Below are 12154 nucleotides of genomic sequence, written 5' to 3'. Positions count from 1 at the left end.
TTTTGGTCAAACTGGACACAGGATTAGGAGGATAAATTTCCACACTTTAAAAAGGACTTCTAAAAAAACTAGTGAGAAATCCCTCTTTAACTCAACATTGCATAAGCAACAGAACGGTATTTAGGCAAGGAGGACAGACGTGGGAAGAATTAAATCTAGAAGTAGTTTGTGAGGAGATAAAATACAAATGTATTTGTACAGGTTTGAGACAAAATGCATTATGCTTAAATGCACTAGGAGGAACTATTCAAGAAACATTAAATGCAGCTAAAGAATCAACCTGACCTGTAAGGAAAAAGATGGAGCTTGTAGGAAACTATTGCCAGCCCAAGGGGGAAGGGTTGTCCCACCACTGTCAATTAGAGAGCGAAACAGAGGAGTTCACACCAAGGGAGGCATTCTTACTCCCAACATTAGGACTCACAAAAAAAATCCCACTTTGAAGTAGTGGCCGCATAGTCTGAAAAGCTTGATCGTTCAAAGCAGGACATGGTTTTGTTGGCGCATGTAAGACAACCTCCAGCAAAGGGAGTTTCCCTCGTCCATTAGCATCTTCTTCCTTGGGCTAGAAGGTCCCAGACCCTCCCCAGTATGCTCTCAGGGATAAGCAGGCCTCACTTGCTCCTATTTTACTGTCCGGGTCTTCAGGTAAGGATTCAGAGCCTGATGTAACTTGCTGTGTTGCTTTGAGTTATCATTTAAAACCCAGCTAACACAATCCAGTACCAAGGGGTAGGCAGGGCTGTCAGCATAGGCTTCTCTCTCTGACAAAAGATGGGGGGAATGAATCCTGCTTTATTATAAAGCTGAACAGCATGTGGCGAGTTTGCTGAACACTTGGCTGTTTGCTCTGCCCAAGATTATCTAAGCAAAGTACTTGCTCACAGCTGCTTGGATAATAGTCTGTGCTTTGATTTCCTTTTTCCTGAATGCTTCTCAGGAATAGTCTGTTTTGCTGGCATTGCTGGACTCCCAAGATGTGCTGCAGGGTGATTTCCATTCCTGTTGTGAGTAAATGTGAATCTTCCGTTGTCTCTAAAACAGGATGTACAAACAAATGTAGAAACTTCACATTTAGGCACACAGTTCAGGAGTAGAGGCAGAGCCCCAAGGACTGGCAAGTTCCCGTGGCTGTAAACTGAAGAGCTGTGTCGGGAGATGAAATGCAGCCTCACCATGACTCACTAACTGGTAACATCACAGCGCTCCTAGGTTGGTGAGCACTAGGACTTTCAAGATGAAAATGTCTTTGAGGCAAACTTCAGTGAGCTTAGTACCTAACCACTGAAATACTAATAGCTGTGTCAGTACATGGCAGGAGTCTCTTTGCCTCCCCTTGCACTTTGCATTTTTTTGAATTAGCTATCTTTTTGTATGAAGGAGGGAAAAAAAGATTTTTTCTGAGTTCATTTTCCATAACTCTGATGTAACATGAGAATAATTTATGTCTCAATCCTCTTTACTCTTTTAGTCTTCAAAATTTGGCCTCTACAAGATTGTTTTTTCTTTAGGACAGACACCTTGCATATGAATGACTAGGCCCTGACATAACTATGTTGAAGGCACTTGTTGCAGTGGTGAGGTAAAATTCTGATCTGTGGATTGCAATTTCAAGAGTGATTTAGGGCAGTTTGGGGATTTTTAAACATTGATCCTGGACTGATTCACAGGGCCTTGAAGCAGCTCAGTGATGCAGACCTGATCCTAAAATCATAAACCAGTTCAGCCTCAATCTGTCATAGTTTGTGCAAGTGCATCATAATGTTTCTATCCCAGTATTTCAGGAGGCTTTGCCTGTAACTAGAAGCAGTTATTTAGGGAGAACTCCTTACTTCACTGTGAAGGAAGAAAGAATATGCTTATAGACTTGACTTTATCTTATGAGTTCTTATTGAACTGGAATTAACAAAGACTGCTGCAGAGAAAAGTTTATTTGATGTTTCACTAACAAAGCTACAATTATGGAAGTAACGTTTTTGCTGTTTTATTATTCCAATTATGCGTGAAGACAGATAAGGATTTTCCAGAACAGCCTAAGGCTTTACAATCAACTTGTGACAACAGTGAGAAACATACCAGCCATCCCAAATGTAATGCTGGACACCTTATGCACTCATACATGATGTTTCCTATGAGCAATACCGAGTGTAATGCATTTAAATGCAAGGTGCAATACAGAATCAGCTCCTGTATTTGGTGGGGGTTTCTTGTATGAAGAAAAAGACTACTGGTGGGAAAGAAGGAATGAATCCCTACCTAGGGTCCTGCTCTACCAATTGAGTCACCTTCACAGAATTTCTTGAAGCTTTAAATGCAAAATGAGGAATAAGAAAAGAAATTCAAGCCAACTTGATTTTTTTTTCATCAATTGAACTGGGATAAGGGGTGGAAGAAGGCAGCAATATCAGTAAATAAGCATGGAAAGTGAAATATCTAACACGTCCTAGAAAAGTTTACTATTCCTGGCACAGCTGAGGGCCTGGCAGCTTTGCAGAACTGTTCAGTGTAGCGCTGTCTTTTGATCTTCTCTAAATGTAAGTGAGAACTAGAAGCTTGCAGTTGTCAAAGTACTAGAAGGGTCTAGAATGCCCAATTGTAAAGTAACGTTGAAATCTGAATTCTTGGTCTCATCCCCCATCTTATCTCTCAAATATGATTGTACAACAGCCTTCTAATAATGGCACAAATTCTGCTAATCTAATCAAAGGGTCTTGTATAAAGATTGTGCAGAGGTTTGTTTTACATTGCTCATGGAGGTGAATACACTGACATTCCTGCTGATGCCTGTGGTAGCCTTGTTTAGATGAAGACCAGCGGAAAACTGTCAAAAAGACAGGTTCCTTGACTTCAGGGGAGTTACTGATTTATACCTGCTGAGGATCTGGTCTGTATCATGGGATAACATCTGAGATGTATAATAATGGCATTGCAGATATGTTCCAGGAATATGAGAACAGAGTCAGTCTATGACAACCAGTAGCTGCTCTTGGGAGATGGTACTAGTCTGATGTTGAAAACGATACAAAGAGGTGAGCTGGCATTACTCTGGGAGCTGATATTTTGGACACTGTCATCCAGGTACTATACATGTATTTTTGATAGGAACACTGAGTGAAATGAGGCATTAGTATAGCAGTGGATTTTGCTAATCGGCGTAGCAGGATGCTGGCGTCAGAACTGCTTTAACATCTCTCGTCTCCCCGTGGTAAATGAAAGGGAAGGTTGTGGTGTAGCACTTGTCCCTGTTGTAAGTGTAGCAGGTTTCAGGTTCGTTGCAGGAGGTGCTCTGCTGGGCCTGGTATATCTTACCACCCAGCTCAATTTCTACAGGATTGCATTTTTTGCAGCTGGAAGACATGGAGAATAGAACAAGTGTTAAGAGTTGTGAGGAAAAGATGCCCCTGTGAAACCCAAATCTTCCTTGCTGATCTACAGATGTAGCGAGGAGAGTACTGTGGCCTTTCTAGGTTTTACACAGGAACTCCCAGACAGACGCTTTTAGTGTTGTCAAGCTGCTATTGGCAAGACTGGTCTCTAAAAGGGAGGGTTAAACAGGCAATGTGTAATTTGCTGATATTTAAGACATTCAAGACGAACAGGGGTCAGAATGAAACATTCTCTGTAAGTGTGAGACCTTTTTATGTGAATTAATCACAGAGATAACTTCTTGGCTTGCAACAGAATATGAAAGCTAGGCTCCGTGGGGAAAACTCTCCTCTGTGACCCTGAGTCACCTTCTCTACTGGCCTTCAAGCACATTTCTGAGCTGCTGCGGGCAATGCTGCGGGGGAGGTTAAATCTTAGGAAGTGAACTTAATAAATAAAATTACTTACAGTTCAGTCATGCGGTAGACGAAAGTGGTTCTGAGTGGGGACATGGGGTCAGAGATGTTCTCTCGAGCCTTCAGGGGGACTCTGCAATGGAGGGAAGAGAATCACTCTCATGAAAACTGCGTATTAAACAGGGGACTAGGCTGCTGTGAACAATTCTCAACCCTCATCTTGTTCTTCAGGTTTTTTCCATTCCAACCCTTCTCTACAGCAAAGTCCAGGAATGGCAGATATTGGCCCTTCTGTGCCCTCAAAGGCAACAACCTTCCCCAAGAGGACTGCAGCAATTTCTGAAAGTGCCACTTTCAAGGTGACAGTGCTGATAATCCTTTTTTTGGTTTGTGTTTTGGTTTTTAAACTCTGAGCTGGTAGATGCCCAAGAGGCTTGCAGGACATAGAGATGTTTAATTAGTATTTCTCCTGTTACGAGCTCTACCAGAACTGCAGCTCTGAGCTTGAACTTGGTCCCTGTTTCCAAGAGATGCACATACTTCTGTAAGGTTTCTGTGAATAAAGAGGACAAAATCCTACTCTTGAACTGAGATCTGCCTCACAGGATTAATCTTTTTCTAACAGTTTAGGCATTAACTAGTTTTCCCAGCCTATAAAATAGCAGGCTTGCTATCTGATCGGTAAGTAAGGCCAGTGTCATGGGCCCAGTTTGGTTTCAGATTAGATCAACAGTAGAAAGGTTATTCTACCTCCCCAGCCTATTTTTAAAGTTACTACTGGACTGCTTAAAACATGGAGATGCTTTTGTATCTGAAGGGACCAACACCAGATAGGTTCATGTGAGCTAGAAAAACATGAAGAAAAAGAAAATATTCTAGGATACCATAGAAAGCATCCCATGGGAAAACCAGTTCACTTTATCAATGCCAGGACATGGGAAACAATGCAAAGAAAATGGATCTTATATAACGCTTCCTCTCCTGCTCACCATCTCCATGTAATATGTTTCTGCCACTTACAGGATGCGTATGTTTCTCTCCAGGATTTCTTCATCAGGATTTTCTTTGGAGGGGACGAACTTTGAGGTCACTGTTACACACTGACACTTGTTATTGACCAGCACATGTTCCTTGTTCTCAGAGTCCTGTGGATTACCTGCAAGCACAGGATATGCAGTCCCTGGGTCAAGAAGAAAAACCTTGAAACCTGCTCTAGCAGAAAGCCAAGTGATGAGAATACCAGAAATGCACCATTATGGTGTCTTCATGGATTGAAATCCAGGATGCAATAGGTAAAAATGACCCTCTTGGCAAAGATGAGTTCAGCTGTCTTCCCTGCTCAGTCTACAGTATGCTCTATATGTAGAGGCGATGGCACTGGGAAGGAGAAAATCATGAGTACGGACACTGTGTGGCTGGTGAGAGGCAAACATGCAGGGGTTTCTTATGAAATGGGAAGAAAATCCCCTTGCAAGCCTCGAGCTATACCTGGCAGTTCTTCAACTGCTGCTTTTACCCTGACAGGGGAGGTTACCCAATTCTTCTATCATGCACCACAACTATTCTAGGAGTCTAACCACTAGTTTGGGTCTGACCTTTAAATAAATGTCTCTGACCTTGCCAATGTGGCAGATGTGTCAGTTTTCCTTGAGTGGTATATTGTTCTTCAGGTGCCTGAGGGAACAGATGCCAAAAAGCACTACAGGACCCAGCAAGAAGGCAGCCTGCTAACCTGGCCCTGAAAGGCAAGGGGCCCTTATGATGCTTGTGGTTCGCAGGGAAAACTACCGTCCTGATTTTCTTACTCAAATAGAGAAGAACCAGCTTGGGTATGTCTCCTGCACTTTTAGCATACTATTCAATATGAAACTCAGTCAAAATAGGATGAAACATCCCATCTGTCACCCAGGAGCTTTTTGAATGTTCCTGGTAGTGTGCAATGCCTTCTTACTGTGCAAGTAGATGGATTTGAAATAGCTTGTTCTTTGCTATTTGGTTTTCCCCAACCCAGAGCCTCTTGTTGCTTCACCCGTAACAAGTCAGCCTTGCTTTTATATGCACACAAAGCCATACCCTTCTTAAGTGGTTGTTTTTACACTCTGTATTTTGAAATGCTGCTAAAATCAAATTCACAGCCATCGCTTTGCAGCATCACTTTTCCTACAGCACCTTCAGCCTGCTTAGAAGTACCAAAACTAGCAATTTTATTTTTTTAAAGACTGGGACAGTTTATGTTGGGCTCAGGTGGACCTTCAGTTCTGGGGACTTGCCTACTCTGCTTGTCCCTTGGTTTAACCATGGAGGGAAAGAAGAAACGCGCTGAAAACATCTGTGTTCATCATGTCTGTGGAGGATTTTAGAGTCACTTTGACTTAAAAGCTTTGGTCCTAATAGCTGGATTTCTTTAAGTTATCAAAGCATGGATCAGTAAGGAAGCAGACACACATATTGCATAAGCTCATGTCTGTGTTTTTTCTTAATCTCCATGTCCCAAGCTGCTGGGTTTTATGAACAACAGACCCTGTTACTATCGGGTGAAGGGGGTAGTGCTCAAAGCCTGTGTGAGCAACATGAAATCTGGGATCCAGAAGCAGCACATGGGTTCCCAGGTTGGACTGTAAATTTTCTGATAGTTAGGCACTATTGGTGGCAGCTTACAGTCACATGAAGCTGTCTGCAAGACCAAACAATATCAGATCCTCTGCAGTATTGACTGGCAGAGCCCCCAGGTATCTAGTCCATACCATGTAATGCATATGGTATTCCAGGTTTTCTATCTGAGGCTTCTTGGAGCTTCCTTCCTGCCCCTACCAAATGCTGGTCTTGTTGGCTTCCATTCCACTGGGTTATTTTCTGAGAACCTTGCAGGCCCCATAACTGAAAAAGGCACCTAAATCGTGTAAAATGATGCCTCAGACCAACCCTACAATTCACTTGCTAGTTACAAATGCTGTTTCTGTGACAATTGGTGGCAGAATACCTTCTGAAGAAGATTGACTGTGGAGTTTCTCAGGAGGGAAATTACTTTGCTCCCTTGCTTTGGGCAGTGGAGCAAGCCACTACGGGCATGTGGAAGATGGTGCCCTTTCTCTTGCTCTCAGGTTTTCTTTATCCTGCTATAGTGTGCTCACTGAGCCCTTTAGAGCAAGGGCTGGCTTTTAGCGTTTCTTTGTATAGCATCTGGCACAATTGGCCAGCTGAACAAATGCCACTGCAAAATGTGCACGTAGAACGCAAGTCCAGTCATACTTCCAACTGCACTGTGCCCCACCAAGGCAGAAATACATAATCCTGTCTGACACATGGAGATGGTCGTTATTTGGAGTTTAATGGTGCTTGTCTCTTTGTACCCCCGATTCCAATATCTGTTGCTCTGCATGCTTCCTCTCTGCCAACTCATCATGCAACATGAACACTTCCCTCTGAAGCAGAAGCTTACTACAAAAGCTTCTTTAGTGTCTGCCTCCATGAGTCTTGGCCTTTCTTTTGTCTTACAGAAAGTCTCTAGGTTCTTGTCCTTCACATAGACCGTGCTCTGGTGTCTGTCACTGTATTTTGTCTAATGCTGTATGCAATTCATTCTAAGCTCTTAATCCAAAGCCAATATTCATGTCGGATCCTATTGGCTTTGGGAGTTGTCCCAAAACCTTTGGGGAGCAGGCTTTAATTCATCTTCTAAAATTATATTAACACACTCTTTTATGAATATGCAGGGGTTTTTTGACTGTACTATAAAAATATTGTTCTGATTTAATTCATCATGTAATACTCTTGGCTTCAGTAACTGTAAAAGATACAGGTACTCCATATATTTTTTTAAAGTAAAACTACAAAGCTCAAAAAAAAGAGAGTTTTATCAGCAATTCTTCCCAGTAAAGTATCACCCAGTAAAGTCCCTTTGGGGAAAAGGTAGTTAAATACAAAATTTCCTAATGCCCTTCTAAATGTCTGTAGGTTGGATTTTCTGGTGCATGTTTTACTGCAATATGGTGTTCCCTCCCTCCTCAACACTCACACGGATATTTTTTTCACAAAATTTCTCATCTTCCAATATTGGGTTGTCCTGTAATACACTGTGAAGCCCAACAGAATCCAGCTGCAGTATAGTGAAGAAGCAAATGCATTCCAAAAGTATCTGTTCAAACTCTGCTGCAGGTCCAAGTGGCTACTTTATTAAAGAAGGAAGAGGCTCAAGTAGCCCCAAAATATGTTCATTTAAACAGAAGTAGTAAAAAACAGAACTCCTGTGGCTGCACGTAACTAATTTGACTTCCTCTCTAAGCTGCTTATATGTGTGTATATCTCTTAAGCTGTGTGTATGAACGGGGAAAACCAGACTGGGTTCTGCGTTGAACCGATACAGTATTTCTCACCATTTTCTGCCTTTTCAGCTAATCGATTATACAGCTAGTCACTTTTCATACGAAGCAGTACTTGCCAAGGACCTGCCTGGGTAGGCAATAAGATGCCCTTTCCCAAAAGTTGGAGGCAATGCAGGCATGCTGTTGGGATGATTATTCCTGAGCACCGACTTAATGCTGCGGACCAGATCCACCATGTGAATGAGGATGACTTTAGACTGTCGTATAGAGATCTGGCGTTAGTATACTCAGTATCTGCTACCTGCGAACCGCACTTTGGAGTGTGCTGGAATGACAGTCTGATCTCAGTCTAAATCAAGAGTCTCCAAGAAATCCAGTGCAGTTATATGATAAACTACATTTTAATCAGAAATAAGTTGGCTGTAGCTATATGGTAGGATTACCGGGAAGATCTCAGAAGTTTCTAAATCTAGCAGGTAAGAGTCTTGCAAGCTTCCTAGCACTGCAGAAAAGCAAGCATGTATGTTTGTGGCTCGTTGCTTCAGAAACTCGATCAAAAATGGGTAATTATCAAGTCTTAAATTTGCAGCTAGTCATCACTTCTTTACTCTCAAGGCAGCAATTAAAACCGCACAGCTCTGTGGTACAGACACTGAGGTATCCAAGTACCACTGAAGCATGACTGCTTGAGCAGGCTTTGAGGTCTGATTTTTGGCTATTAGAATAATTAACGGCTGATTGCACAAAACCCGTCACTGATATCTTAAGTGCAGTTTTCCATGCTCTTCATTTATCACCTACCTGCCACAAGGATGAACCCCAAGGAGACTGCCAAGGCCACGCACAGCAACAAAGAGCTCTTCATCTTGCCTTCCCTTCTTTTGAAGAACGCAAGTGGAGAGCCGGTGTCTGCCTATAAGGGCGTGTGCAAATGATATGGCTATTTGTTTCCTAAAATAAACAGCCCAGCCAGCTAGCACTGACACTGTGGAAAATGTGGCTGGGGACTGAAACCAGGCATGTTCAATGCGCAAAGACCTCTGGCTTTCAAAGGTGAAGGAGGGCAGGGAGTTGCACCATTACTGTGCGTTTTTATTCTGTTAATCACCAACAAGCCATGAGCTGCTAAGAGCAAGGGAGGGCAAAACCGCCCTGGTCCTTAGGGGACAGCTTGCCATCAGGGCCAGTGGCACTTTCCCACCTGGGAGCGAGGAGCGTAAGGTAAGAACGTGTCCAGATAGCCAAGGGGCAACAGCTCTGGCTCCTAGTTTTGAGAAATCAGACTTAAAGATCACTTGACTCATAAAAACACTTCAAGATCAGAATTCTTTTTGCACCAGATTCTGTGCAAGCCTCTATCAAGGGTTTGACCTGCCCCCAAAGAACTTGCAGTCAAAACAAGATGAGAGGGGGAGGGGGAAAAGAGATAAAGCAACAGCAGGTCTGTGGCAAAGCTGAACTGTTCCTCCAGCTTTGCCCACGGCATCGAGAAGCTTTTTTCCTTATGAATGGAAAAGGGACTCTGGGATTTGTGGTTTATGAAAGGCTCTGAGGCAGGTCCCAGGCAAACTCTCCAAGGTACTGGGCAAGCAGACTTTTCCTGAAGGTGGGATTATGGGGGAGGACCTGGGATTTTTTTTGTCACAGATTTGGGATCACTTGTGTAACTCTGAAAAACAACCATTGCAGTGTAACCTGCAATGACCAGAGCTGTCTCTGTAGCATATGTATGTGACTTGCACAGAAAAGGCCACTTTTTAAGGGAAGCCCAATCTTAGCAAGGGCCTCCAAACACCCACATCAGGGGACAAAAGGGGAGGCAGAGCAAAGTACGATGCCGGCAGGCCCATTCTTAGCCAGTGTTATCGCATCAGTGATTCCTCAATTTCTGCTACCTGCAATATGTGTTTGTCTCAATTAACATTAGCAGCACATGGTAAATCTCCCTGTGTTCGGCAGCTTTTCCTTATGCAGCAAAGCAGCAGCCTGGTGATCAGATACAGGCTTTTCACAGAGCCCGTGCCACCCTTGGGTCTCCTGGGGTTGGTCGCTAGTGCCAAGCTCTCAAGAGGCTAACATCATTAAGCAACGCTGCCAAGCATCCCAGCTCCTGAAAGGGCAGCCTGTCACCTTACAGGCTGTCTTCCTTTTCTTCAGACCTTGCTGGCTGGGTCCCTAACCCTAGAGCTGCTCAAAGAGCCTGGAATCTGTGTCCTGAGCTTTTTCTTATAGCGCAAACATCTCATCTGGCAGTTGCATGATGCAATGAGCTTTTGTGTTGCATCAGCAGTGCCCACACGCAAGGTTTCCCCCCGGCAGGTGCAGGGGGATGATGGGTGCAAGCTTAGCTCATAGCAGGGTTTATGCCCTAATTCTTCTTTACAAACCTTGTTTTCTCACTAGGGCTCCATCTTTAGGAGGGCAAAAATTTTGTTTCCTTTTCCCCTCCCCAGGAAGTATTGCCAACAGAGTTTTTTGTAGAGCTCTCCTCTGAAGCAGCAGCAAGATGTTCCCTGTCCCCCATCTTTTGCAGAAGGTTAAAAATAGACCTGGCTAACCATGAGGTGGTAGGGGTGTCTATCTAAAGCACTGTTTGTTTCAGTCACCTTTTTTGTAATACAATAGATTTTTTAGAAATATACCAGAAGGGGGGATGCAGGCAGCAGAATAAAGCACATGCAAAAGAAGCTGGTTAGGGTCTGTTTTGCCAAACTGCACTGACAAAAATATGCCACTGGTAAAATTCAAGCAGAGGCATCCATGAATATGTTTCAAACCTGAAGAGAGAGACTGAGCAGAATCATATTCTGTGTGATTCTGTTAATTTCAGTGGTTTTTCCTGACTACTGGTACTCAGCATATCTGAATTTCGGTTGCTAAATCTACATGTCTGCATACAGTCCCTTTGGTCTGTACGTGGTGGCATGAGAGCTATTTTTAGTCCCGTTCGGCCACCTGCATGTCTCTGAGGATTTCTCTCTTGATTGCAAGCTCTTTAGAGGGAGATTTGTTTTATGGACTGTTACTTCTATCGACTATCCCCTTTTTACTGGGTGACATTTTGAATTAACAGAAAATTAGCTGGGGAAGCAGGCGTTAAAGAACTGTGGCAGTTTGGCAAGGGGCTGGCAAACCATCACCCGAGGCTTAAATTCTGAGCTGAGTGGGGAGCTAGACTTCCAACCTCACTGTGAGACAGAGGCTAGCAGAGGAGTAATTGATAATTTGAAAAGAAATGGGAACCAGCCTTGTAGTCTCAGTCTCCTTCCACTCATCCTGTGCCTCCACTTGGCCTTGGACATGCTGAATTAGGATTTTCCAGGTGAGAAGCTGGGCAGGTGCCTGGCTGAAGTGAGGCAAAATAGTTGTGTCTTTGTATGTCCGTGCTACGCTGGGTAAGGAGTGGAGAGGAGGACAGCTCTACCAGGGCACAGGGTATCTCCAGATAACGCACCATCCGCTAGCAGTCTGTTCTACAGCTTGTTTTCCTTCTCATTTCTCATTCAGAGGCAAAGAAAATGGTGGATTAAAATAGAAGAGACCTGCAGCGGTCACTGATTATCGTATTGGTAGCGGTGATTCTACTGATGCTTACAGCAAACTGGTGTGGTTTGGCTTGAGCAGTTTCTGCTAGCTGGATGAACTAACTCACATTGGAGGTCATCTCCAGCTTCACCCGAAGTGAATCATGTTTTCAGCAAGTCGTGGAGGAATTTCAAATGTCTATAGACGCTATATCTTTCCTGCTCTTAGAAATTAACCTCAGACTGAGAGACAACATGTTAATTCCATTTAAATCCATGAAAGTCCAAGTGGAAGTAGGTCTCTCGTTAAGGCCCTGAATTTTGAAAGAGCAGATCTTAAAAAAATGAGGGCACTACATTGTGAGGGCAGTTAGATGGAAACCGTTGGGGCCGGGGACACAGTCAAGGCCTGGGTTTTTGTAAGTCACACTTGCAAAAGTTACCTGGAATTTTAACTGCGCAGGAATTGCATGCAGACTTCTCTGCGTAGACTTCACACAAAAACTGGTAGGATTAAGCAGCAGGA

General features: G+C 43.5%; 1 protein-coding gene across 1 annotated transcript; it reads right to left on the bottom strand.

Annotated features, from left to right (window-relative positions):
• Positions 1–1913: 1913 nt before the first annotated feature.
• JCHAIN (joining chain of multimeric IgA and IgM) lies at positions 1914–9094 on the bottom strand. The gene is made up of 4 exons (XM_049815293.1): positions 8906–9094; positions 4803–4938; positions 3835–3915; positions 1914–3347 (listed from the first exon to the last, which is right to left on the bottom strand). The coding sequence occupies exons 1-4, from the start codon at positions 8967–8969 to the stop codon at positions 3146–3148; spliced, it is 483 nt and encodes a 160-aa protein (XP_049671250.1). The 5' UTR covers positions 8970–9094; the 3' UTR covers positions 1914–3145.
• Between the last annotated feature and the right edge of the window lie 3060 nt (positions 9095–12154).

This window comes from Accipiter gentilis, chromosome 12 (genome assembly GCF_929443795.1).
Source record: "Accipiter gentilis chromosome 12, bAccGen1.1, whole genome shotgun sequence".
Lineage (NCBI taxonomy): Eukaryota > Metazoa > Chordata > Aves > Accipitriformes > Accipitridae > Astur > Astur gentilis.
The sequence above is the reverse complement of the archived record's forward strand: the minus strand, read 5'-3'. Positions and strand labels throughout refer to the sequence as shown.

Excerpts from the sequence above, each read along its gene's own strand:
- JCHAIN (XM_049815293.1), bottom strand. The coding sequence starts at position 8,969 with ATGAAGAGCTCTTTGTTGCTGTGCGTGGCCTTGGCAGTCTCCTTGGGG. Across the intron at positions 3,916-4,802 it reads GAGAGAAACATACGCATCCT|AGTCCCCCTGAAGGCTCGAG; the intron begins GTAAGTGGCAGA and ends CCTCCATTGCAG. Across the intron at positions 3,348-3,834 it reads GTCTACCGCATGACTGAACT|CTGCAAAAAATGCAATCCTG; the intron begins GTAAGTAATTTT and ends CATGTCTTCCAG.